We start from the raw sequence: 27,189 nt of genomic DNA, 5'->3' as shown, positions 1-27,189 counted from the left end.
TCAGTTGAGGAACATATCGCACATGTCAAAGCATATAGGATGCACCATTAGGTAATGACAAGCAAACATCTCCTGCACCTGCACCTGCATCATCAACCAAGTGAACACTATCAAAGCTTGCATTAGAGAAAGTACTAAGCCACTCACAATGTGGTGTGATGTGGAAGACTGCATCTTCATCTAGCAACCAACGAGGAGAAGTGTCGTCTCTTGAAGACATGTAAGCAGGAGACGCTACAGATAAACATGACATCATCGTCACTAACATATGAAGCCACCGCTCTAGCACGTGTCAAAATTATCTCTACATCTCGCATACAACGTTGTTACTACCTCATACGTGGAAGGCAACGAAGCTTAATGTGTCTTGTATGATCACAATGCCAACAACGTAAGTATTGGCATGAACAAGACCTTAGTCTCTTATGAGTCATATGTGCAAACTTTGAAACATCACACATAGGCTATATGTGAGATGAATGTCAAAAAATAAGAGCTATAATGAGAAATCTTGGGAGAAATCTAACAGAACACCATTGTAAAGTGTGCAAAATCTCAACCATTAACTATGAACAACGTATGAATAAGATGCTCACGTATGCAAAATGTAGCTCTACCAAAGCAATGTACAATAGCAGTGTCCAACTACTGGCTGAAATCAAGCAAAGTCATCTCTCTTGCTTCTCCGCTTACCCACACGCACGCACACATCCGCATTGGCATACTTACAATTGGTATCAAAACACCAAGCTAAGTGTGGCGTCTACCCAACACCAACGGCATGTGCATAAGCTCTTGCTGAGACTAAGGCTCCATCTAGAGATTGGGAGATTCAGGATCGGTACATCTGCGGGGAATCAAGCAAAGAGTGGATGAGAGAGAGAGAGAGAGAGAGAGAGAGAGAGAGAGCGCGCTAGGCAGATTGCAAAGCACACGTAGCGTTAAAAGTTATGAAATTCCAGCTGCTATATTCCCTGCCTTTGCGGACATGAAATCGGACACAACTGCCACCTACTTGTCAGCAAGACCTTCGATTTGAGGTGGACCTGCTACTAACATTTATAAAGAAGTGAGGCTGTTTGGTCTTTGAGGCGACGTGTAGACAAGGAAGGAGGAGGCTGTGCCATTGCCTTGGTCAACATTGTGGAACCTTTAAAGAGTGTGTGTGTGTGTGTGTGTGTGAGAGAGAGAGAGAGAGAAGTCTTTTTAAAGGTAGTCCAAGTTTTGAACTCGAGACCATTTGAACAGGGAAATGGGATAATCGATGTTTCAAATTTTAGAGTCATACATTTACCACTCTAATCGTGCCTACTGGCTCTACTTTCACTTTCCAATACACAGAATCTTTCCAAGATGCTTCAGTATCTTCAATTAGCTTCAAAAGCATTGGTCAACATTAAAGGTTCTAATCGTGCCTACTGGCTCTACTTTCACTTTCCAATACACAAAACTTTTCCAAGATCCAAGATGCTTCAGTATCTTCAATTAGCTTCAAAAGCATTCCTATTGCCTGGGATTTGACCTCAACACATTGGGACTTTAAAGAGAAGCTTAACCACTAGGCTATTGGCCTTGGCTGCCCTTAGGGGATCCTTTGAGCACTAAAAAAAAACAAATACAACCAAAAAAACCCCCCAAAAAAACGCACACACACAACCAAAAAACTAATTTAGGGTTTCTAAAAAACTCGTTTTGGGACCTACTAATACAGAAGTTCTGCAACTTTATGGTGTGCCAAAAATTCTCATTTAATTCACAAATATCTTGAGACTATCACAATATCATATCATAGGAGAAGTATCACCAAAATGTGTCTCCATATACTGATGGCGGTTGTTGATTAAAATCCTCTATTTGCGTGGGATAATGGGGGAGAAGGATCCCTCCAATGTAAGAAAGGTGACCTATTTGGGTGGATTATTGGGGGAGAAGGATCCCTCCAATGTAAGGAAGGCGATCACAGTGGCCCCCAAAGGATTCCTATTTGCCCAATTAGTAAGCTTGGTCTTTACCTGACCAGGTTTTAACGGGTTTTGATTGCTTGACATATTGAATCGAGAACACCGAGCAAACGAGAACAATGGCCAAAGTTCAAAAATGGAGACAACAGTCAATGAGAATGATAGAGATGAGGCCTTCCACTTGAGAACCAAGAAGAGAGTATATTGGGAAGGTGGCTTGCAACTTGGGTAAGGCCCAGATCTAAGAAAGTAACAGTACTTACTTTGTACTCTTGTCATAGTCACTTTGGTTTTGTCGTTGGAAAACCACAGTGGACTTACCGACCCTAAAGGGCATCCTCATCCTCAACAGCCCATGCCATGAAAACAAATTTGTATCACCGATCATGTCTCTTGTATCACTTTTGCCTGTGTACTCCTCATATCGACAATATTTGATGATTGTTTGTAGCTTTCACCATACATGACTGCACAATGATCCCACCCTTCTCCCTTGTAACAAATTCCACTATATACTCCTCATGTTGGCAGAACATGCCGGATTTGTGGCTTTCTGCAACATACATGACTACAGAACACAAATGGCTCTTGCCACAAAAATGACGAGAATGAGCGGTGCGGATCATTCACTTAAAAGATTGCATCTCACTCTTATCACAAACTGTGCTCATTCTTCTCTGCGTACGATAACAAATTAAGTACTATCAACTAAATTTTTTAAAAGAGAAGAATGTAAAGGAGCTGTAATCACTTCAAGTGAGTGAAGCACTGTACAGCTTACATTATGTAAACTTAAATATCATGTAAACTGAGAGGGTCCCATACATTGGCAGATCTTGCAATTCACAAGAGAAGCACAATGCAACACCCCTGACTTACCCTTGTATATAAAAATTATCTACACTTCTCTTTTCAATTTGATGCTTAGATCCAATGAAGTCGGTCGTCTAGTTACGTCATGCTCCACAAACCGTCGTTACAGAATCAAGAGATTTGATTTGTCTGACATCTTAAAACATGTGCCAACTCCTCTGCTGCTGCAGGTTCTCGTTGAGGGCCTTGTAGAAGCTGATAGGTTCCCAGGCACTCCATGTAGTATGGTGCCTTATCTCTTTGTTCTATAGGTGTCTACATGCGCTCCCTGCTGTAGCCTTTGCTTTTCCCCAAGCACTCCATTCTTTTTCGCTTACTCTCGGCATAAGTTTTTGAATTACTTTGACGGAGCTTCTCACAAATTAGCAAATGTGGAGCTATAACCACAAACATGGGAATAACACCTTTCTCGATTGGTTTCTTATCAGCTACTCTGAACCTAGCAGCTCAACCACACATCTTGCGACATTTGAGACCTCAAACCCTTGCAAAGTTTCTCCAGTTCGTTAATTTTGGCCTGCATAGAGCACAAATCTGACCTAAGTGCTTCATTTTGCCTTACAACAGATGCATATTCTGTTGCAAGCGGCGGACATTGATTGCCATCTTCAGAACTTGTTCGCCTTGAACACGGCATGCCTGTTCCTAAGGCAGCCCTCAATTTTTCCTGCTGCGAGGCCAGAAGCCGAAAACTAATCCGTGCTGGAATTCGAGGGTTTTCCATTACATGCTTGCATGCGTCAAATGAAAGCTTGTCGAAATCAACAGCTCTGCAAACTTGCAGTGCATCTTCTGTTGGTATTCTCGGGTGAGCCTACAGTACAATGGCGAATCACTCTTTATAAGCAGCACAAGCTCACCATCAGAAATCACCACAAGCAGAGTTACCCTTTGAAAGACAGTAGCAGCATTACCTGAAGGTATATGTCCAAAGCCTTGTAGAGGCCATCATGTGTTTCCCTGGCAGTAGCAGGAAGGGCTTCAGCAAGCTTACTAAATTTTGAAGCTTTCAGGTATGAATCAGGAGCAACCTCTGCTAGATATTTGTCCATAAGGGTACCCACAGCTCTGATTGGTGCTGACTCCAGCTCTTCCACAGGATCAAGATCACCATTATGCCCAGACCCCGCTTGCAGCTTGTCTAAGGCCTCTCCTTGAAGAAAAACTTTCAGCAAGCGTAAAACCAAATCAACATCGTAGAGGCAAGACCTGCGATCTCGAGCATTCACTCGAGGTATTAATATGTTGTCCAAGGTGGCTCTGTGAAGCTGACACCCAATCATCTCTTCAATCCGTCGTCTACAAGAGCGAGAAGCGGACATGGTTATGGAAACCCTGCGCAGTTCGAAAAGTGATTTTAGTGGCACAGAGGCCCACTCTAAGTGATGTAAGAGGCGCACCACTGATTCCGAAACCTCTCTCTGTACCCTTTGAGCATATTCCTTGAATGTTTTCTCATCAACGCTGTCCTTTTCGACACCAATGGACAGAGAGCTGTAACCTAGCAACAGCAATGAAGCATCCAAGTACCTCAACAGAACCTTGCTTATGTGTTTATTGTCAATGCAATGGGTTTGCAGCGCCATGACCACTCTCTCCATCATGTACATCGACAGGAAAGACATGTCTTCACACCACCAGTTATGCTTTGCATTGCCATGGTTGCTTGGAGAGTTTGAATGAGGACCGGGTGTTCTGCAGCAAGGATCCGGGGAGCAAGGGCATGAGGGACTCTGACTATAACTTGGTGATTTGCGATTGAAATGAGCAGAATTACCACTGAATTTCGGTGATTTCCGGGTTCGGTTGGAGGCACTGGTTTTGGGAGAGGGGGATATGGAGCAAGGATTTGGAGAACTGATGGAGCTCGGGTTGGGAGTGGGGCAACTGCCATGATAGCTAGCTTTCATTGCAAGAGAATCGACACATAGCTGAATAATTCCAAACTTCTCCGCATGAGGAAGTAGAGACTCACAACTGTTGAGCAGAATTAGGGTATTCTTCCAGCTCCAGACGGCTATGGTGGAGAGAAAAGATTCGGTGCACTCCAATAGATTTCCGGCTCCATACTCTTCAGTCATCTCCAGATGTTCTGCAGCACATCGCATGAGTGCGACATTGTTAGGCCCCATCTTCATCCATCCTCCATTATAACAGAAGCGGGTTACCAGCTCGAAGGCCTTGGCACCCCCTGGCATGTCATGCAGTAGCATCCTTACAGAGGTAATCCCGCTGCTTTCCTGGCGTTGTCTATGCGCTTTCAAAGCCCTTCTATATTCCTTCAAAAGACGCCCGCATCTTGGCAGCAAGATTTCCTGCAGAAAACGGTGTGTAGCAAAAGGAACGTCAAGCGCTTAATATTAGCTAGAAACGCCGTTCTGCCAAAAGAGCCGCAGAAAGCTTCCATGCATCAATGAAGCTAAAACCCTAAGGAAACCCTACCGTACGAGTTTCTCAAAATATTGAAACGAGCATTTTCTGCAGAAACTTGAAGTACCTTGGAAAGTATGAAGGTCTGTTCGCCATTAACTTGAACTTCGAGATCGCAAGGAAGCGGCATTGAGAGCAGATGAAATTGACACTTCAATTTCCTCAGGACAATAAGCGGAGGAGACGAGGATTGAGAGCAGACATGCAGAGTCGAGCTCCCTCGAGCGCAAGTGGTATTCAAGACTGGACGTCGAAGGAGAAGAGGCTACTAGAGCAGAAGATGGAAAGAGGGCGTGTCTAGGAGCTGAGAGAGAGAGGATTCGAGTGTGTGGGAGTGTGCGTGTATGCGTAATTGTCACTGTGATCACCTGGGGGGAGAGAGAGAGAGAGAGAGAGAGAGAGAGAGAGAGAGGAGTGTGTGTGCCAATGCAAGTTGCAGCAGTGCGTCTGTGGGTGTTTCATGTGTGTGTCCTTGTCTCACAGAGAGGGAGAGCGCGGGACACACAGAGAGAAAGAGGGAGACAGAGAGAGAGGGAGATGGCGAGACTCGAGAGAGAAAGAGAGAGTGTGTGTGTGTGTGTGCGCGTGTGTCAGAGAGAATTTGCGTTTTGCTTTTCGGCGGTATCAATCTGTTAGAATGTTTTTTTAAGCACCCACCATTTTCAAATGCGCTCAAACTCGAAGCTGATGCAGGAAAACGTGGGCGTGGACAAGTCCCCAGGAAAAACAAAAAAGGAATGACGGCTATTTTATTAGAGTTTTCTGCGAGTGGAAGGTCGAGCCAGCCATGGCTGGTTTTTATTCCTTGGACCTTCATTTTTACTCATTTCTCCTCTTCTCTCCTTGTCCTGTCCTTACACCTGCCAAATACAGTTTTTGTGTACACACCACGTCCATTAAATGATGAGTAGTTTCTTCCCCCTTCCACCTCCAAACTTCAAAAGAGGTCCAACGTCAAAGAGGAGGTGCATTTTACCTTCAGTGCTATCGACAGATTGCATCACCGTGCTAGCCAACCACCGTAGGATGGCCTTCTTGGCCCTCCAAAGCAAGCCATGAGCTAGGCAAAATAAAAAAAGTAGTGGTAAGAAAAACTCAAGCATGAAATTTGGCCTTCCATAAGAGAAGACTAACATCATGTTGCCATCAAAGCCCTATGTTAAAACTTGCTTGCTAAGGGTGGGTTCAGACTAGGCAGCGGAAGAAAACTACGAAGGGACGTCAATGCTCCATGGCGAAAAGTTGATTTCTTGAAGTTGAGGCACTCTTTTGTCGAGCCCTCCAGTTTTCTTCCGACCCCCCCCCCCCCCCCCCCCCCCCCCCCCCCCCCCTTCGAAAGAGTTGATGGCCTCTCTCAGCCCCCTTTGCTTTTCCACTGTTCCCACTAGGCAGCGACAGATTTGCGAAGACTTCTTTCTTCCACCGGCTCAGTCTGAACCTAGCCTAATACATCACAATCGCCCATGATCCATAAGCCTAGGAATTTCAGACATTTTTACTTTATGAATGTATGTGTCGTTATCATTTCAATCACCTAACGATAACCACACATACAATTAATACGATAGAAAAGCAAAAGACTTGCAAGTTGCAAGACTACATAGAAGTTGTTTTCATTTTGGCGGTCACAATAGAAGATGCTAAGTTCTAGCTCAAGAGGAAACAATTGATCAAGAGGACTCTGAAGTTGAAGTTCGTTTGCTTACACTAGCATTTCAGATCGGCCTACTGCCCGATCTGTCCTGCTTTCCTTTGGCCGCTTCTTCGCGGCAACCAAAAAAAAAAAGATTTTCCTTGACAATGATTGTTTTCCATTTCATTTTCAACTCATTCCGACCACTTTATATTCTCACAAAAATCTACTAACATAATATGGCACAACATAATACTGGGTCTATTCTACACAAACCGATTAATTTGTATGATTCGATTCCTTTGGAATCTTTCAATCTGAAGCAAAATAAATTTGGAGCCCATTCTTGCGTCAACCCGCCCTGATGCATCGCTCCGTTTGCACTGCAGCCAACGATCGTCTTGCCTCGCCCATGCCCTCGCTCCTGCAATTTTCATTGCACCGCGCTCACAACACCTCTCTCTCTCTCTCTCTCTCTCTCTCTCTCGTCCAGCTTGCATCAACAAGTACTACAGACCCAATGATCTCTCTTGAATACGCACCTCGTTCTGATGCTTTGACGTCTTTCTTATAGTGATCTTTCTGTTGGCTTGCATGCCCATGCGTCTCCTTCCCCCCCACTCGAGGTCGAACACACTAACCAGTGCTCCCCACCTTTCGCCCCCCCCAGCTTGCCTCTGCTCTGCCCACATTTTCATTGTGCACACTCCCTTTTGCCTTCACCACTACAGCCTGCGGCTTCGCTCCTGCGAAATGGTTCGGAGGAAGAGATGAAGCACCTGCAGCCCGGGCTTGCCCCACAAGGAAATGATGCAGAGATGCAACACTTCCATTGGGCCATGCCCCTATACCGAATAGAGAGAGAGAGAGAGAGAGAGAGAGAGAGAGAGAGAGAGAGAGAGAGAGAGAGAGAGAGAGAGAGAGAGAGAGAGAGAGAGAGAGAGAGAGAGAGAGAGAGTCGCTGCCTATTGGCATGTGGCCTTTGCAGCTTCATTCGGCCAGCGTGGCCTGAGCGAAACTATACAATCATAGTGCCCACGTGTTGCAGAACCACCTTCAACGGGCTAAGTGCTGAGACTAATGAGAGAGAGAGAGAGAGAGAGAGAGAGAGAGAGAGAGAGAGAGAGAGAGAGAGAGAGAGAGATACTTGGACTCCAGTCTCTAGCCCTACCAGTGTTCGGAAAAAATCATTTTTTCAAACATACAAAATTTCTTTCCTTGAATTTGCCAAGAGGAAATTTTTAAAAATTAGCTTTATTTTTCAGGGTTTCACACTATTTTTCTCTTTTTCGAGGTGGGATTTCTCCTTTTTCCCTTGCCCTCAACCGGCATTTTTGAAATTGAAAACGGCTCAGATTTTGGAAGTTGATTGACGTGGTTGTGTGTGTGTGTGTGTGTGTGTGTGTGTGTGTGTGTGAGAGAGAGAGAGAGAGAGAGAGAGAGAGAGAGAGAGAGAGAGAGAGAGAGAGAGGGGGGGGGGAGCGAGACAGAGACCTAGAGAGAGAGAGAGAGTTGCAAATAGAAAGTGCACCAGACAGGTTGCATGCACAGAGAGAGAGAGAGAGAGAGAGAGAGAGAGAGAGAGAGAGAGAGAGAGAGAGAGAGAGAGATTGGGGAGATAGAGAAAGAGATAGGAAGAGGGAGAGCGAGACAACGAGCTATAGAGAGAGAGAGAGAGAGAGAGACACTTGGGAGATAGAGAAAGAGAGAGAAGGAGAGAGAGCGAGAAACAAAGCCCGAAGGTGGGGACGAATTTCGGTCCCTCCCTCGACTACGTGTTGGAAACAACTTGATTTGGTGAGATGCATCAAATAGTTTGATCCGGTTGTGTTCCCTGTAGCCCAAGCAACAAGCGGATAGCGCATGCACACAGAGAGAGAGAGAGAGAGAGAAAGAGAGAGAGAGAGAGAGAGAGAGAGGCCGTCGAAGACGACCGGCCATACTAGTGATATTAATGTGATTAGGCTTTTCAAATAAGGAGTAAAAATAAGAGATCTCTCTCTCTATTTTTGGCTTCTTAAAGGCCTTAGTATCCATATGGGTGAAAGTCTTTCATTTGTCGTTTTCTAAAAGAAATCCGTAGGGAAACGTATATTGTTTTTAGTGCTTGATGGAGACTTACCTTTCATTTCCCATCCTACATGTCTTTAGTTTTCCTGAATTCTATTGTTTTAGAAAGCTAAAGTGAAGCTTCACTTTGCATAATTTCAGTAAATTTTACACACACACACACACATTTTTTTCTTTTTTGCATTCTATTGTTTTAAAATGCTAAAGTGAACTTCATCTTGCATAATTCTAATAAATTCTATACACATACATATATTAATTAGTTTTTTTATTTCACCATTCATTTCAGAACTTCACATGGCTTTACATTTCTTGCATTTTATAGTTTGATTTCAATCGGTGTCAACGTTCGAGAAACTTTCTTTTCGTACGCAAATATTGATCGAGTTTTCTCCGCACAAAGAAGAAAATAAAAAATAATAGTAAAAATTTTGAGATTTGCAAAATTTGTGAACGATTTTGTCACATATTTCATCGATTTCTCTTTCGTTTACCATGGGTTGCAACTAGCTAGTCTCGATTTTCAATCGGCCTAAGACTAAGCTAAGGTAATCTTTTTCTAAACACTGATACGAGTTTAATTCAACCTAACAATTTTATCACTTTCTTATTGTTTTTGAAAGCCGTCGTGACCCTTTCACTTGTTAATTGTTTGACATGTGTCCCTCGAGAAAGTCTTAAAAGTCTTTTCTCTCAAAACTCACTCAACAGAGTCAGTAAATTGAATTAAAAGCCTTCAAGAGAAAGATATCATGTCATTTCAAATGTTATTTTCCAAAGTTGCACTATTAATAGACTATTTACATAACCATGTATATGATCTATCTATACTTATATACTATATATTAAGCAGCTTAAAATTTTTAAAGAAGGAGAGACCCTCCATGTGTCACATTCTGCTTCATTTCAAAGAGAACTTTAAAAAAACAAGTGAAAGAATCACGATGGCTTTCTAAAATAATTAGAACGTGATAAAATCATTAGATTGACTTTAAGTAGAATCGGTGTTCAAGAAAGGATTACCTCGGCTTAGCCTTGAGCCGGTTGAAAATGGAGACTACCTAGTTGCAAACCATGGTAAAGAGAAGAAAAACTGGTGAAATATGTGAGAAAATAGTTCAATTTTTTACAAATTTTAAATTTATGCTAGTATTTTCGGTTCGCTTCTTTGTGAGAAGGAAACTCAGTCGATGGTCGCTTAATAAAAGAGACTTTCCTGGATATTGACTAGAATTAGGTTATAAAATGTAAGAAAAGTCAAGCCATGTGAGGCTGTGAAATGAAATATGAAATTAAAAGAACTCATTAATATGTGTGTGTATGTGTCTTTGTGTCCATAGAATTTACTAAAATTATGCAAGTGAAGTTTCACTTTAACATTCTAAAACAATAGAATGCAAAAAAAGTCAAGACATGTCAGGATATGATATGAAATGAAAGCGAAATAAACATTTAAATTAAGTCTCTTTATCCAACCACTAAAAACAATGAAAGTCTCCGTAACCCAACACAACACTAATGTTTTTTTTTCTTTTTTTTTTTAATAGCAAAACTCACAATTGTGAGTGGATTATATTGAGCAGTCCAAAAAATTACAAGGTTTTGTCATGCTCATGTTAAGCCATGACAACATCGAGGGATCATAATTACAACGGCTATTAGAGCAGCCACCCCTACCACCCCGCCTCTACATCCTTAATACCCAAGGTCCATACTCTTGTCATTCTAAGATCTTTTAATTATCGATGGCCAAGATTTGCCCCCATCCCAGGCATTCCATCTGCTGACAACAAGGCACAAGTAGTCCTAGACCAATCCTCCGAGTGATGCTTGCGCCCGAGTGCCCATAATAGCACTTTGCTTTCTTGTATAATTTCTGCAAAGCTTGCCACCTCAAATCCTCCTTCAAAGACACGGCGGTTCCTTGTTTGCCATACATTTTGAAAGAAGAAGTATCTGACGATCTGCGTGCTGACGAGGAGTGCAGGACTACCTGAATTTTTACCTACAAGGCATAGGTCAGTCTTGAAAAAACTAATTTTCCATGTTCTCTAGACCCACTTGCATACTTTCCCTGTGAGGCCTTTTATAGCTGGGCAGTCCATGAATAGGCGGGTCAGATCTTCACTAGCGGCGTGCAGGATTCATGAGCACAGCGTTCGCTTTGCATGCGAGCGGGGCATGTTCCTGAGTAATGTTTGTCCACCTTGGGAGGTTCTCTCCTAGCGCGCCACGGCCTTTCTTGACCCAAAAAGCAATGAGCTTGAGGTCGACAGCCCCAACGGTTTTGAGTTTGTGAATTGGGTAGCACCAAGCTGCTAGTGGAGCGCATCTGCCCCCCCACTCCAGCACGCCCACCTCCCTTCAACCTGTTGCACGATACCCTTCAGAACTTAATAATCGCGATTATTCCACACAAACAATCGTCTTGAGAATCGTAGTTAATAATCATTGATAGCATGAGTTAATTATCGCCCTTGCTCCTTTGAGGCTTCCCTTTTGCATTGTACCCTCTTCATACCATAGCCTTAAAGCCTGTTGTTTTCGTTTGGCCCAATTGTTGAATTGAGCCATTGATAAGGTATTAAAGGTTTTGTGTTAATGGAATTTGACGTTTTGGCCGTAAGTGAGGACATTGGCAAATTTTCACAGATGTTAGCGACAAGGAAAAGGTCTGAAACGGAGCTAGTTGTGCCAATGGATGTAGGCGGTGGCTCGGTGTTGAGACCGGTGCATGACACGAAAATGTCAGGCCCCAGCTCGCCAAAGGTTTCAACCATGAAAGAGGTCAAAAATGTCCCGACTGAAAAAGTTTCCTATGAGGAAATAAGAGAGAAAATGGGCTGAGCGCAAGGGTTCAAATTCAAGGTAAAAACCATCAAAGACGGGGTTCCTCACGGACCTATCTGTGCGAACGTAAATAAAGCGTCAAGTGCATCGGCTACTTGCAGGCTAGGTATATCGTTTGCTAGCATACGCAAGGGGCCTAACTCTAGGGATTATGGAAAAGGCTCAACAGAAGGGATGTCAAGTGCAGGAGATATCAAAAACCTGCAGAATGCAAAACCTAGACTTCAACAAGAGCTCTTGGAAGTCAACAAAATGCTTGAGGCCGGCCCTAACAACAACAAAAGAACTTGCTCCGATTCAGAATTCAGTGGGCTGGTAGAAGACGGGCTGGCAGATCGAGCCTTCTCTGCTTTAAAAAAGTCCTTGCCACAGCAAGTGGAGGTTGTTGATGCTATTACTATAGCGATTCTACCAGCACTGATAAAAAAATAGCTAGCCAGCCAAGCTAAGCTGACGCTTCTTTTTGGGTTCAGTGGAAGAATCCCGAACAGATTTGAGATGATCCAATGGCTTCAGGGTCCTCAAATTCTTAGTCATGGAGGAGCAGTTGAAAATACTTCCTACCTAGCTAAAGGTTTTTGCTCAGTGAGATTCAAAGAGGCCTCTGATGTGGAAAAGATCCTCGACAAAGGGCCCCTAGTATTTAATAGGACTACCGTGTGTGTGGTGCCTTGGGAGCCAGTGTTCGACTCAGTTGAATCTTTGCAAGTGGTTCATCCGGTCTAGGTTGAGTTTGTGGGACTGCCTAGCTGGCTATGGGATAATCTCAGGATGCTTGCTAGTCAACTGGGCAATCCCTTATTTATACCTAGTAAGAGAGGGTTTGGCAGAACCTCAAACAGGGTTTGTATAGGATGGGATTCGTTTAAAACGCCACCTAAAAGCATGGTTATCAATGTCAGAGTTGGGCTTGTTACCATTTCGCTAAACTTTGGAACATACTTTGGGGCATGTTTTAAATGCAACAACTATGGTCACTTCGCCAAGGATTTCCCATTGAATCCTAATGGTACTGCAGCTCCGGCAGTACAGGCCCCCAATAAAATGGAATCCCCGATGGGAGGGCTGGAGAAGCAGGGAGACAATAATGAAGGGACAAATACAGGGAAGGATGAAGGAGGGATTGTATGTGAGAAAATGGATACGAGGATGCAGGAAAAGATGGTGGAAGAATCGATTCCCATACAACGAGCTTCTGAAGGTACAGACAATGATAATAGGATCATTACTCCCACCTGCCTGCTACCCCCAAGTTTATGACAGTAACAAAGGCGACGGTTGTCCAGGTCCCTGGTCTAAAAAGAGCCAAAAGAGTGAAGGCAGTGGTGGCAAGAGACTCCAAAGTACTCCAAGTTGTCAGAACACTGGAGGTGAAAGGATCTAATTCATCCTCTACCCCTTTGAAAGGAGGGGGGGTCATTGTCCCTCTGCACAATCCATTTGCAACATTGCAAGAAAAGAAATCCTCTGACTTGGAACCCCCGGATTCTCCTGAGATCAAGGAGAAAAGAGGGGGGGCGGGGATGATTCGGATGCTGAAGAATTCGTTCCTCTATCCCAATGAACCCCGTATTAATGATGGAGTCTCTCACTGTCCAATCTTGGAACATAAAGGTGTTGAAAACCCGTAAGAAGAGTACCCTATTCTGGGAGGAAATAAAAAAGGAGAAGATAGTCAACTTTTGGTCCATTCAGGAACACCATCTAGACACCCATAGCAAGACAAAGCATATGCTAGGAAAGAAATTGGTATTATATGGAGAAGGAAATAACGCCTTCAATGGCGTCCTCAGCATTGTGGACAGAGAATTGGAGCCGAAGTTGGTTCTTAACCACCCATCTGCCAAAATGATTAATTGAAAATGCAAAAGTGAAGAGTAAGCACTAGGATGGTAGAAATGAAAGACTTGTGAGGTTGTTTTGGGCAGTGGAAGGTCAAAAAGACCTTAGAACTCTATCTAAATTTATAATACTTAAGCTCTCAATTTCAAGACTGACACCACTAACTACTTTTATTTTTGAAAATCATTTGAAGGGTGGTTTTCCTTTACATTTTGAAGGCTATAATTTTTTTTCTCCATGTGTTGTTCAATCAACCTCCTTTCGCATGTTTGCACGGACCTACTACGTCGTAAATGATCTTTGATTTCGATGCTCGAAGTTCAAAAGCTAGATGTATTCACGTGAGTGTGTGAATGTGTATGTGTGTGTGTGTGTGAGAGAGAGAGAGAGAGTGAGTGAGAGATATCCATTGTCTCAATGTGTGTGAATATAAGAGACAAAGTAGACGTGCCATTCTTTGAGGTGTTGACACGTTGCATGAAGGCTTTCCAATTTTGCAATGCATTATTGAAGTACATTGAGCTCAACAATTTAGCGATAGGAGTCCAACAATTTAATATGGATGTCATGCACACATTGTGTGTGTGTGTGTGTGTGTGTGTGTGTGTGTGAGAGAGAGAGAGAGAGAGAGAGAGAGAGATCTAAGCTCTCCGTGGCTAGAGAGAGATAGAGAGAGAGGGCTCTCACATCGGCACTAGAGAGACAGGGGAGAGAGAGAATAAGCATTGGTTTTACAATCAGCAACAATCAACAAAGCTAGATTTCTTTGAGCTTTTTGAGTGCTCTCGCTTTTGGGTTTACTTGGAATTCAAAGGTGAATCTCAAAATTTGTAAGTGTGATTGCACTAAATCTAGGTTTTCTCAAGCGTTTAAAAGCGAATTACAATTATTGAGGTAAATTTTAAAATTTTGTAAGGGGGTTACACTAAATCGAGTTAAGGAAAACTTAGAAAACTTGCGTACGAGGAATTTCAGGGGCAACTTGATTATGTGAGTGTGTGTGTGTGTGTGTGTGTGTGTGTGTGTGTGTGTGTGAGAGAGAGAGAGAGAGAGAGAGAGAGAGAGAGAGAGAGAGAGAGAGAGATTGTCTCAATGTGTGTGAATATAAGAGACAAAGTCGACGTGCCATTCTTTGAGGTGTTAGCACATTGATGAGGCTTTCCACATTTGCAATGCATTATTGAAGTACATTGAGCTCAACAATTTAGCGGTAGGAGTCCAACAATTTAATATGGATGTCATGCACACATTGTGTGTGTGTGTGTGTGTGTGTGTGTGTGAGAGAGAGAGAGAGAGAGAGAGAGGGTTGTCACACCAGCACTAGAGAGAGAGGGGAGAGAGAATAAGCATTGGTTTTACAATCAGCAACAATCAACAAAGCTAGATTTCTGTGAGCTTTGTGAGTGCTCTCGCCTTTGGGTTTACTTGGAATTCAAAGGTGAATCTCAAAATTTGTAAGTGTGATTGCACTAAATCTAGGTTTTCTCAAGCGTTTAAAGGCGAATTAGAATTTTTGAGGCAAATTTGTAAGGGGGGTTACACTAAATGGAGTTGAAGCATAGTGCTTTCTCCTAAAAACTTAGAAAACTTGTGTATAAGGAATTTCAGGGGCAACTTGATTATATTTTAAGGCTTTTACAGTCAATTTCTCTATACTTTGTAGGTTTCCTCACCTTCAAATCTATAATTTAGAGATAAATTTCAAAATCTGTAGAGAGAGGGATTCTAGCTCCCCCCCCCCCCACCATGTGGCCTCACCTCCTGCATTCGGTTGGTCCCGACCAATGCTCCTCCCCAGTGTTTCGATTTCAGAAGCCCACCGCGCATAGGAGTTTGAGAGTGCAGGTAGCAACGGCGTCGTACGTGTGTGTGTGTGCGCCTCTGAGGACACCCGAAGGACAGACTGTAGACACTTACTAGGCCTCAGGCCACGCACGAGGAGCAGAACCGGCCCGGGCCCAAGTCCCATGTGTGTGTGTGTGTGTGTGTGTGAGAGAGAGAGAGAGAGAGAGAGAGAGAGAGAGAGAGAGAGAGAGAGAGAGAGAGAGAGAGAGAGAGAGAGAGAGAGAGAACGCCATCTGGAGTCTGGCATCGCGCTAAACACACACACACACAGAATTATGGCCTGAAGTAGCAGCAAAATCGGTCCAAGCTGAGAGAGAGAGAGAGAGAGAGAGAGAGAGAGAGAGAGAGAGAGAGAGACATCTGGAGCTCTGGCATCGCGCTAAACACACACACACAGAAATTAAGCTCATTTGTGGAAATTTCAAAATACCCTTCCAATTTTAAAAATTACCCCCAATATTTTGCTGGAATTCACAAAGTACCCCCAATATTTTTGAAACTGGAAATGGCATGATATTAAGCTAAGACACATTTTTTTCGAACATTGGTCAGTGGTAACTTGCATGCATTCTTGGCCCGTAAAGAAGGGGGAGAGGGAGAGAGAGAGAGAGAGAGAGAGAGAGAGAGAGAGAGAGAGAGAGAGAGAGAGAGAGAGAGAGAGAGGGTACTGATGAGTGGCAGTGTTCACATTTTTACAAGCGTGCAAATTTTCGGCGCGTGCTCCCTATAGCTCGACAATCGCATAGGCATACAACAGGATTCCGAGAGAGAGAGAGAGAGAGAGAGAGAGAGAGAGAGAGAGAGAGAGAGAGAGAGAGAGAGAGAGAGAGAGAGAGAGAGAGAGAGAGAGAGAGAGAGAGAGAGAGAGAGAGAGAGAGGCTTCTCCTAAGATGTCCGTGCCGATTCCATTATAGACTATAAGTTGGCTGTTAAGTAGGCACTCGAGGTGATATTCGCTCTTTTTTGCATTCTAAGCACTCAAAACCGGATTTTAATTGTCAATAAAAAAAGGAATATATATATATATATATATATATTATATATAGAGAGAGAGAGAGAGAGAGAGAGAGAGGGAGTCTCGCCGCCTATTGGCATGTGGCCTTTGCAGCTTCATTCGGCCAGCGTGGCCTGAGCGAAACTATACAATCATAGTGCCCACGTGCTGCAGAACCACCTTCAACGGGCTGAGTGCTGAGACTAGAGAGAGAGAGAGAGAGAGAGAGAGAGAGAGAGAGAGAAGAGAGAGAGAGAGAGAGAGAGAGAGAGAGAGAGAGAGAGAGAGAGAGAGAGAGAGAGAGAGATACTTGGACTTCAGTGTCCAGCCCTGCCAGCGTTCAAGAAAAATCATTTTTCCAAACATATAAAATTTCTTTCCTTGACATTGCCAAGAGGAAATTTTTAAAAATTAGGTTTATTTTTCAGGGTTTCACACTATTTTTCTCTTTTTCAAGGTGGGGTTTCTCCTTTTTCCCTTGTCCTCAACTGGCATTTTTGAAATTGAAAACGACTCAGATTTTGGAAGTTGATTGACGTGGTTGTGTGTGTGTGTGTGTGTGTGTGAGAGAGAGAGAGAGAGAGAGAGAGAGAGAGAGAGAGAGAGAGAGAGAGAGAGAGAGAGAGAGAGAGAGAGAGTTACAGATAGAAAGTGTACCAGATAGGTTGCATGCATAGAGAGAGAGAGAGATAGATAGATAGATAGATTTTATGATCGTCCTCGGAGGTCAAATATGACCTATGGGACCAAAGTTACATGTGATGTAGTATGTGTATGGCTGATGAGTGACTCTCGATGCTCCAAAATTGTAGTGATGAGAGTTGCAATGGAGAGCCCACACTTTGGCTGGGAGAGGAAAGTGTGTAGGTCTAAGTTAAGGCTGAAAATGTGAGAGATGCAAGTTCGGATGTGATCAAAAGCTGAGCACTCTAGTAGTGTGTGGTACTCAAACTCTCGAACTTGCAGTGAGCATAATGTGCACAATCGATTTGACTCTTCTCCATTGCCCCAACGCTCTATCTCGCATCGAAGGAAATGGGAGCTAAGCCGAATTGCTGCGATAGTGCATATCGCGGACAAGGGAATAGGCTCAAGCATGTAAGTGTGAGTACGGTTTCCTCTCTCAGCGAAGAACATGGTTTTGTAGTTGGGGGCAATATAGGTGGTGTAATGTGTGAAGCGTGACCCACCGGATTTCTCCCAAGCCGTAATACATTGGCGTTGTAGAAAAGCTTCATTCACTTGAGAGTCAATTGAAGCATCATGTAGCAAGTGTAATGCATCCCATCTCCCAAACCACTTCTTTATGTCTTGCATCCATCCCGTGCTCAAGATCTTGCTTTTATGCGTCTTTTGAACTTTTTTGCTTGCTTCCCATGCAATTGTAGGAAGTCGATGTGAGGGGTTTTGACGCATCTTTATCATGTACTCCACAACCCTTTCCATGCCCATAACCTCAATTGGAAGAGATCCCGACTCAAGAAGTAGGAGCATATATGGTGTTTGTGTCTTAACTTGGAGAAAGTTTGTAAGAAAACGCTTTTGGACATTCTCAAACTCTTTCCAAGTAGACTTTGAGATGCTCCCGCCCCACACTTCAACTCCATAAAGAAGAACTGGTGTCACCAATGCATCAAAAAGATACTTCTTGAGAACCCAACACTTGATGTTTCCCACATTACACATGTTCTCAAATGCATAATATGCTCTCTTTCCCGCTTCCAAACGACGCATAGCACATTCATGCCACTTGTGATTGGATGGAACCTCAAGGCCAAGGTACTTAAAGCTTTCAACAACTTCAAGTGTCTCGTTGTTGTACACAATGCATGGCTTCTCCTTATGGTTGGTTTTCACAAGCATAACCTTTGTTTTGGATTCATTTACAATTAGCTCACTATGCAAGCAAAAGTTCTCAAGGACAACCATAAGCTTTTGTGCATCTTCTAAAGTGTGTGCTAGAAGCACTACATCATCCGCATACAACAAAAGCATAATTACCGCATTGCAAATAGTGACCTCTTCAATGCCTTCTTCTTGCATAAAGTCAAGTACCATTTGTTCCAATTGATCGATGCATAGACCAAAGAGAGTTGGTGACAATGGACATCCTTGTTTAACCCCAATAGTGCTTACAAATTTTTTTGAAATTTCTCTTCCCATGCGCAATTGACAAATCACCTTCTCATAGATTCGAGAAACCGCAAGCATAAACTCACTTGGCACTTGGAGTTCTTCCATCCTTCTCCACAAATTGTTACGTGGAATCATATCCTAGGCTTTCTTAAAGTCCACAAAACAACAATACAATCGCTTGCCTTTCAACCGACTTTCCTCCATGAGAACACGAAGAGTGACAAGATGATCAATGGTGCTATGGCATCGACGAAAACCCGCTTGTCCCTTTGCACGCTTGTCATTCTCTTCAGTCCAATCACTCAATTTCATCTCCATTATGCACCCAAACAACTTTGCCATAAGAGACCCAATCATTATAGTCCGGTAGTTGCTTACATTCTTTACATCCCCTCCTTTATGCAAAGGCTTAACCCAATTAGTACTCCAATCATAAGGCATACCATATTGAAGTGCAAGGTTGAACATATCACACATCCACTCATGGGTAAAATCTCCCGTCCATTTGATCATCTCCCGCTTGATACCTTGAAGATCTCCTGCTTTGCGAGTGGCCAACTTTTTAAGCCCACCGCATACATCCTCAATAGTAAAAAAAGACGGCATACATGGGAGTGAACAGAGAGAGAGAGAGAGAGAGGGAGAGAGAGAGAGGCCGCCGAAGGTGGCCGGCCATACTAGTGATATTGATGTGATTAGGCTTTTCAAATAAGGAGAGTAAAAATAAGATCTCTCTCTCTCTCTCTCTCTCTCTCTCTCTCTCTATTTTTGGCTTGTTAAAGGCCTTAGTATCCATATGGGTGAAAGTCTTTCATTTTTGGTTTTCTAAAAGAAACCCTTAGGGAGACGTTTATTGTTTTTAGTGCATGATGGAGACTTACCTTTCATTTTTGGTTTTCTAAAAGAAACCCTTAGGGAGACGTTTATTGTTTTTAGTGCATGATGGAGACTTACCTTTCATTTTATTGTTTTCTTGAATTCTATTGTTTTAGAATGCTAAGTGAAGCTTCACCTTGCATAATTTTTGTAAAGGACTTTCTAAAATAATTAGAACGTGATAAAATCATTAAATTGACTTTAAGTAGAATCGGTGTTCAAGAAAGGATTACCTCAGCTTAGCCTTGAGCCGGTTGAAAATGGAGACTACCTAGTTGCAAACCATGGTAAAGGAAAGAAAAACTGGTGAAATATGTGAGAAAATAGTTTAAAAATCTTGCAAATTTTAAATTTATGCTAGTATTTTTGGTCGCTTCTTGTGGAAAGGAAACTCAGTCAATGGTCGCTTAATAAAAGAGACTTTCCTGGATATTGACTAGAATTAAGTTATAGAATGTAAGAAAAATCAAGCCATGTGAGGCTGTGAAATGAAATGCGAAATTAAAAAAACTCATTAATATAGGTGTGTATGTGTGTGTGTGTGTCCATAGAATTTACTGGAATTATGCAAGTGAAGTTTGACTTAACATTCTAAAACAATAGAATGCAAAAAAAGTCAAGACATATCACGATATGAAATGAAAGTAAAATAAACATTTAAAATAAGTCTCTATCATGAACTGCAAACAATGAAAGTGTCCCTAACCCAACACAACACTAAGGTTTCTTTTAGAAAGCAAAAATTAATTGAAAATGCAAAAGTGAAGGGTAAAGAGTAGGATGGTAGAAAATGAAAGACTTGTGAGGTTGTCTTGGGCCGTGGAAAGTCAAAAAGACCTTAATATTCTATCTAAATTTATGATACTTAAGCTCTCAATTTCAAAGCTGACACCACTAATTAGTTTTATTTTTGAAAATCATTTGAAGGGTGGTTTTCCTTTACATTTTGAAGGCTATAAGTTTTTTCTCTCCATGTGTTGTTCAATCAACCTGCCTTCGCATGTTTTCACGAACCTACTATGTTGTAAATGATCTTTGATTTCGACGCTTGAAGTTCAAAAGTTAGATGTATGTATTCATGTGTGTGAATGTGTATGTGTGTGTGTGTGTGTGTGTGTGTGTGTGAGCGAGAGAGAGAGAGAGACCCATTGTCTCAATGTGTGTGAATATCAGAGACAAAGTTGACGTGCCATTCTTTGAGGTGTTGGCGCATTGCATGAAGGCTTTCCAATTTTGCAATGCATTATTGAAGTACATTGAGCTCAACAATTTAGCGATTTAATATGGATGTCATGCACACATTGTGTGTATGTTTGTGTGTGTGTGTGTGTGTGTGTGTGTGAGAGAGAGAGAGAGAGAGAGAGAGAGAGAGAGAGAGAGAGAGAGAGAGAGAGAGAGAGCACTAAGCTCTCTGTGGCTAGAGAGAGATAGGGCTCTCACATCGGCACTAGAGAGAGAGGGGAGAGAGAATAAGCATTGGTTTTACAATCAACAAAGCTAGATTTCTTTGAGCTTTTTGAGTGCTCTCGCCTTTGGGTTTACTTGGAATTCAAAGGTGAATCTCAAAATTTGTAAGTGTGATTGTACTAAATCTAGGTTTTCTCAAGCGTTGAAAAACGAATTACAATTTTTGAGGCAAATTTTAAAATTTTGTAAGTGGGGTTACACTAAATAGAGTTAAGGCATAGTGCTTTCTCCTAAAAACATGGAAAACTTGCATACGAGGAGTTTCAGGGGCAACTTGATTATGTGTGTGAATGTGTGTGTGTGTGTGTGCGTGCGTGTGAGAGAGAGAGAGAGAGAGAGAGAGGAGAGAGAGAGAGAGAGAGACAGAGAGAGACCCATTGTCTCAACGTGTGTGAATATAAGAGACAAAGTCGACGTGCCATTCTTTGAGGTGTTGACACATTGCATGAGGCTTTCCACATTTGCAATACATTATTGAAGTACATTGAGCTTAACAATTTAGCGATAGGAGTCCAACAATTTAATATGGATGTCATGCACACATTGTGTGTGTGTGTGTGTGTGTGTGTGTGTGAGAGAGAGAGAGAGAGAGAGAGAGAGCACTAAGCTCTCTGTGGCTAGAGAGAGAGAGAGAGAGGGTTGTCACACCAGCACTAGAGAGAGAGGGGAGAGAGAATAAACATTGGTTTTACAATCAGCAACAATCAACAAAGCTAGATTTCTTTGAGCTTTGTGAGTGCTCTCGTCTTTGGGTTTACTTGAAATTCAAAGGTGAATCTCAAAATTTGTAAGTGTGATTGCACTAAATCTAGGTTTTCTCAAGCGTTTAAGGTGAATTAGAATTTTTGAGGCAAATTTGTAAGGGGGGTTACACTAAATCGAGTTGAGGCATAGTGCTCTCTCCTAAAAACTTAGAAAACTTGCATATAAGGAATTTCAGGGGCAACTTGATTATATTTTAAGGCTTTTACACTCAATTTCTCTATACTTTTTGTAGGTTTCCTCACCTTCAAATCTATAATTTAGAGATAAGTTTCAAAATCTGCAGGTGGGATTACACTAAATTGAGGATTTTTCAAGCATTTGGCTATACCATACCTTTTTTCAAACATTTTAGAAGTAAATTTCTTATATTTATAGGTTTTTGCACTAAATTTCTCTGCACTTTTAGATTCTCTAAACATTTATTTATGTTCTCTAACCTTTGTAGTTTCTTTTTCTTTATAAAAAATCTCTTAAGAGCTTAATTTGGATTAACTAAAGAAGAATACATGCAGACCTTGGTATATCCTTTGCACAGGGGTCTCCAACCAATACAACATATGCACACTATGACCGAAATCAAGGACCTATCTTCTTCTTCTCAGCAAGCCGCTTCCTCCTTCTTGATAAAAGCCATTCGCAATTAGAGATAAATCTCAAAAAAAATAGATGGGCTTATACTAAACCTCATTTTTTCCTCCAATTTTTGTGGGTGTCCTAACATTCAAATTAAATTTTACAAGTGTGTGGCCCATCCTATGGATATATATATATATATATATATATATATATATATATATATATATATATATAATATATATATATATATATATATATATATAGAGAGAGAGAGAGAGAGAGAGAGAGAGAGAGACCCTTTTCTTGGCACCCAATCCACTCTCTTTCTTTCTTTGCCTTAGTCTCCCTCCCCCCTTCCAAGCCCTTTCCTTATGTCACATGGCAAGGGTGTGTGTGTGTTGTGTGTGTGTGTGAGAGAGAGAGAGAGAGAGAGAGACCACTTAGACTGTGCAAATCACCTTTTCTCGACAATCATGTGTAGATTGTAGTAGTCAAAATTGTGTGTGTGTGTGTGTGTGTGTGTGAGAGAGAGAGAGAGAGAGAGAGAGAGAGAGAGAGAGAGAGAGAGAGAGAGAGAGAGAGAGAGAGAGAGAGAGAGCTTTGCCACTAGCAAGTAGATAAAGAAAGAGAAAGAGTGAGGTGGGTCGTCGGAACCAAGACCAAGACCTTGATCAAAAAAGCTACTAATGATCATGTAGAGGTGAACAAGGGACAAGCATTGTCCATTGGTGTGGAGTGTTTGGTAGTAGAAGATGAGTGCTCAAGGCAATAGGTGTGCATGCGTTTGCTTGAGCCACTATGAGTTTGGTCTGGTAGCAAGAGAGTAAAGAGCTTATGGCTTAGGTGGCAGTGGTTGTAGCCACAACTCGGACAAAGTGTGTGTGTGTGTGTGTGTGTGTGTGTGTGTGTGTGAGAGAGAGAGAGAGAGAGAGAGAGAGAGAGAGAGAGAGAGAGATGTAGGAGCCCATTCCATTGTCCAAACTTAGGGTACATATTCTTCTCCATGCTCTCTCTCACTCCCCATCAACAGTGATGGCACTTCTCTATACATCAGATCATTATGGGGGCTGATTTACTGAGAGATATTTATCTGCAGGTTATGATGGTGATGTAGTAATTGAAGCAAAAGTTTAAAATGGGTCCTTATCTTGCAATGGTGAATACAAAAAGACCTTAATTGGGGATACAAGGATGCAAAGCATCTTAGCATTGGATGCATTTGGGCTTCTTCTATGGCTAGCAGTGTTGTTTTAGCTTCTAGGAGCCACTACCACCGACTTCTTTAGCTTCACATATTTGGAAAAGTTGTACATGTTTTATATCTATCCCAAGGCATGTGTGTGTGTGTGTGTGTGTGTGTGTGTGTGTGTGTGTGTGTGTGAGAGAGAGAGAGAGAGAGAGAGAGAGAGAGAGAGAGAGAGAGAGAGAGAGAACATAATTTTAAACAAGGGAACAATCCAAAAAAGGACATTGGTGTGTGTGTGTGTGTGTGTGTGTGTGTGAGAGAGAGAGAGAGAGAGAGAGAGAGAGAGAGAGAGAGGCATTGTTATCTTCCTAGAGTGATTCCAAGGACTATAATTTCATTCTCCTCACATGAGGGCACGTAGATACACACACACACACCTACCTATATATGACTCCATATGTGTGTGTGTGTGTGTGTGTGAGAGAGAGAGAGAGAGAGAGAGAGAGAGAGAGAGAGAGATCTAATAACCATGATGTTCTTGACTACAGCAACGCGCGGGTCACATACTAGTATGTATTGGAACTCTTTAAGAATATACGAAACTGTGTTTTTTTGTGAATAGCTATTTAAATAAAAATTAGCTTGTGGAGCTTTCAAACTCTTTAGGAAAAGGGAAGTGTATTAGGTTTTTTGAACCCCAAGATTTGGGAAGAACTTAATTATCCTATGTTTTCTACTTTTTTTTGACTTAAAACAATATAGAAAATCTACTTCCTTTTTTAAGTTCTAGGTTTTATAAGACAATAATTCTTATTTTCGAGCATTGTTGGATTGCAAGCTTTGATTGGACCTTTTGAGCCTGTCCAAGAAGAAAATTAGAAAACCAACAATGACGTAGATGCATGTGAAATGGCTACGCTAGCTTGGCTAAACCAAGTTCCACATGGTACTTTCACATCTTTGGTATCAGAGTTGATTTTTATTGTATTTGCTTAAAGAATGCTAGTTTGAAACCCTATGTATACTTACCATCTCTACTATTATAAAATGGCAAGGGATTTCCACCCCCCCCCCCCCCCCCCCCCCCTTTTCCCCATGTCATCCTCTGAGGAGTCGGGCCAGTGCACTCTGAGCCTCAGGCTAGAGACGGAGGGAAGAGAGAGAGAGAGAGAGAGAGAGAGAGAGAGAGAGAAAACTCATGTGTAAGTGTTGTCGCATCGTGACCACCATTATTTTTTTAGACCTTCACTTCCTTTTTCCATCCCAAGGACAATGTCATTGTGCGCTTTGCACTGATCAGTAGCTCATCTTTCCAGGCCTTGCTACTCAACGGCTCTTTTGCCATTGGAGTTTTCAAAACCCCTGCCCATTTGCAATGACCAAGGGCTTTCCATTGTCCAAGCTTCTCTCTCTCTCTCTCTCTCTCTCTCTCTCTCTCTCTCTCTCTCTCTTTGCGACGAGCAGAGTCAAACCAGGCCATGGTGACGTTGAATCTCCATAGAGGCGTGGACGCTCGATATTGTTGTTTGGACTGAGCCTCCACTGCTGCTCAATTGCTGCTATGTAGCCCAATCAAAATGGTCCCACTTTGACTGCAGCCTTGAGAGAGAATCACATAATGAGGCCCTGCCAAGTGCCACCAAATAAGCGCCTATCAATAATGCCGCCCGTGATACTGACCGGCACCGTCGGTGCCTCCTCTAGCAACACTGACTCCTCACCTACTCCTGCTTCCACGCATGCTGTGTGTGTGTGTGTGTGTGTGTGTGTGTGTGTGTGTGAGAGAGAGAGAGAGAGAGAGAGAGAGAGAGAGAGAGAGAGAGAGAGAGAGAGAGAGTTGCTTGCACAGGTGTCTGTGTGTATCCTCCATCTGCTCTCAGTTGCGCTTCCTATGAAGCTGATGGTCGTCGATGCCCTACTCCAGCAATACGGTGCCAATACCACCTTTAATCTACTTAGTGCGCACTCCTACTTCTGTGCATGCTCTGCGTGTGTGTGTGTGTGTGTGCACGCACGCGCATACGCATGGGTGCGCACAAGTGTGTATGCGCATGAGAGGAAGAGAGTGTTTACTGCAAGTGTGTGGGTGAGTCGTGCAGCAGCTAGGGACGGTGTGCCGTCCTTGATGGTTGATGTGGTAATTGGTGGCACGAGAGAGAGAGAGAGAGAGAGAGAGAGAGAGAGAGAGAGAGGAGAAGGAGGAGAGAGAGAGAGAGAGAGAGAGAGAGAGAGAGAGGAGAGATGAGAGAGAGAGAGAGATGAGAAGAGAGAGAGAGGGAGAGAGAGAGAGAGAGAGAGAGAGAGAGAGAGAGAGAGATCCACATTGCAGAGGAGTGCAAGGTCCGCATGGTTGATTCGGCCATGGTGCAACCCTCATGGAGCTCACATGGAGCAGCCCTCATGGAGCATCCCGCCTCTTTCTCTCTTCCTCTGTCTCCACCACCTGCGCTTTTGGCTTTTTCTCCACTTTCCAAAGCGAGGGTATCATGGTATCCAACCCTAGATACCATTTAAGCAAACCACAAAACAACAAAAATTTGCTCCTCCCGTTGCGGCCACCTGCCTCTAACGTGACCACCCGGCTCCGTTTCCACCTCCTTCACACCTGCCTACATGTTGCGATCATGTGCTACTTGCCACGCAAAGGGCAAAAAATCATCTCGGTAAACGATTTTGCTAAGACCCTAAAACATGGATCTCCATTTTCATAAGCATGAGACTATGTAAAAATTGGGGCATTCTCGCTATCGTGAAGGTGGATCAAGGCCGGAGCATGCCGAGCGCATGACAGGGACTAGCATCATGGTCATGATCACTATAGTGATAGACTCTACAAAAGAAGGTGGCTGTCCAGATTGAGACATGAGCGGCTTCCTATTCAGCTCAGTGACCCTCAATACGCGCCCCTTGGAGCGTAATTTTGTAGCTTCCTCCACATGTGGGTCCAAAACAAGCATTATCACCCTCACATCATGGCACAGCTTCTCAACATAGTGAAAGATCCCATTGATAAGCATTACATGAAGAAACCCAACCATACCATGGCTCAATCAAAGCCATGGTTCTCTCATTAACAGATATGACATGGTGATGCACCTAAACAATGCGTGCATCTTTGGTCTCGAGACGCACATAGGATCAAAGGCTACTCTCTCCTTTATCAACAACAACATTATCAATAAGTGCACGCCATAGTGGATGCTACTGCCATCCCTATCGAAAAGATGTGCCAATCGTAATGTACATCTGTCAAGTAGTGCATGTGATTGATGTGGCAATGTGCAGATTGACTCAACACACCCCTGTCATAGTTACGAATGCACCTAAACAATGTGTGCATCTCTAGTTTTGAGCAGCATGTAGGATCGAAGGTTACTCTCTCCTTTAATCAACAACATCATTCTACATACATGTGCATGCTAGCTCATCTGCACGTTCGAGGTCTTCTCAGAAATCCACATGCACATTGAAGGCATGTGGCATTAAACAACATGGTCATATGGGCAGTAGAATTCACCATGACATTGTTAGATTGGGGTTGTTGAGAGAAAACATCGTGCTTAGCACCGCCTTGGTTGATATGTATCTATAAATGCAGTGCATTGCATAAAGCACAAAAAGTGCGTGAGAAGCCTCTTGATCGGGATGTCGTCTCTTGGAATGCACTAATTGCGGGATATGTCCA

At 42.8% G+C, this 27,189-nt stretch overlaps 1 protein-coding gene and 1 pseudogene across 2 annotated transcripts; one reads left to right on the top strand and one right to left on the bottom strand.

Annotated features, from left to right (window-relative positions):
- Window positions 1-2,586: 2,586 nt before the first annotated feature.
- On the bottom strand, window positions 2,587-5,895 carry LOC147458294 (BTB/POZ domain-containing protein At3g19850-like). 2 transcript variants are annotated; one of them, XM_086511802.1, is made up of 4 exons: window positions 5,332-5,356; window positions 5,054-5,149; window positions 3,749-4,926; window positions 2,587-3,648 (listed from the first exon to the last, which is right to left on the bottom strand). In XM_086511802.1, the coding sequence occupies exons 3-4, from the start codon at window positions 4,913-4,915 to the stop codon at window positions 3,274-3,276; spliced, it is 1,542 nt and encodes a 513-aa protein (XP_086367928.1). In that variant the 5' UTR covers window positions 4,916-4,926; window positions 5,054-5,149; window positions 5,332-5,356; the 3' UTR covers window positions 2,587-3,273. The 2 variants fall into 2 exon arrangements, with proteins under 2 accessions (XP_086367928.1, XP_086367926.1); XM_086511800.1 differs by having other exon boundaries at window positions 3,749-5,149; window positions 5,332-5,895.
- Window positions 5,896-25,850: 19,955 nt separating this feature from the next.
- LOC147458293 (beta-1,6-galactosyltransferase GALT29A-like) lies at window positions 25,851-26,867 on the top strand (annotated as a pseudogene).
- The last annotated feature ends 322 nt before the right edge of the window (window positions 26,868-27,189 follow it).

The sequence above is a fragment of the Adiantum capillus-veneris genome, chromosome 5 (genome assembly GCF_014529385.1).
Source record: "Adiantum capillus-veneris isolate H3 chromosome 5, ASM1452938v2, whole genome shotgun sequence".
Taxonomy (NCBI): domain Eukaryota; kingdom Viridiplantae; phylum Streptophyta; class Polypodiopsida; order Polypodiales; family Pteridaceae; genus Adiantum; species Adiantum capillus-veneris.
The sequence above is the reverse complement of the archived record's forward strand: the minus strand, read 5'-3'. Positions and strand labels throughout refer to the sequence as shown.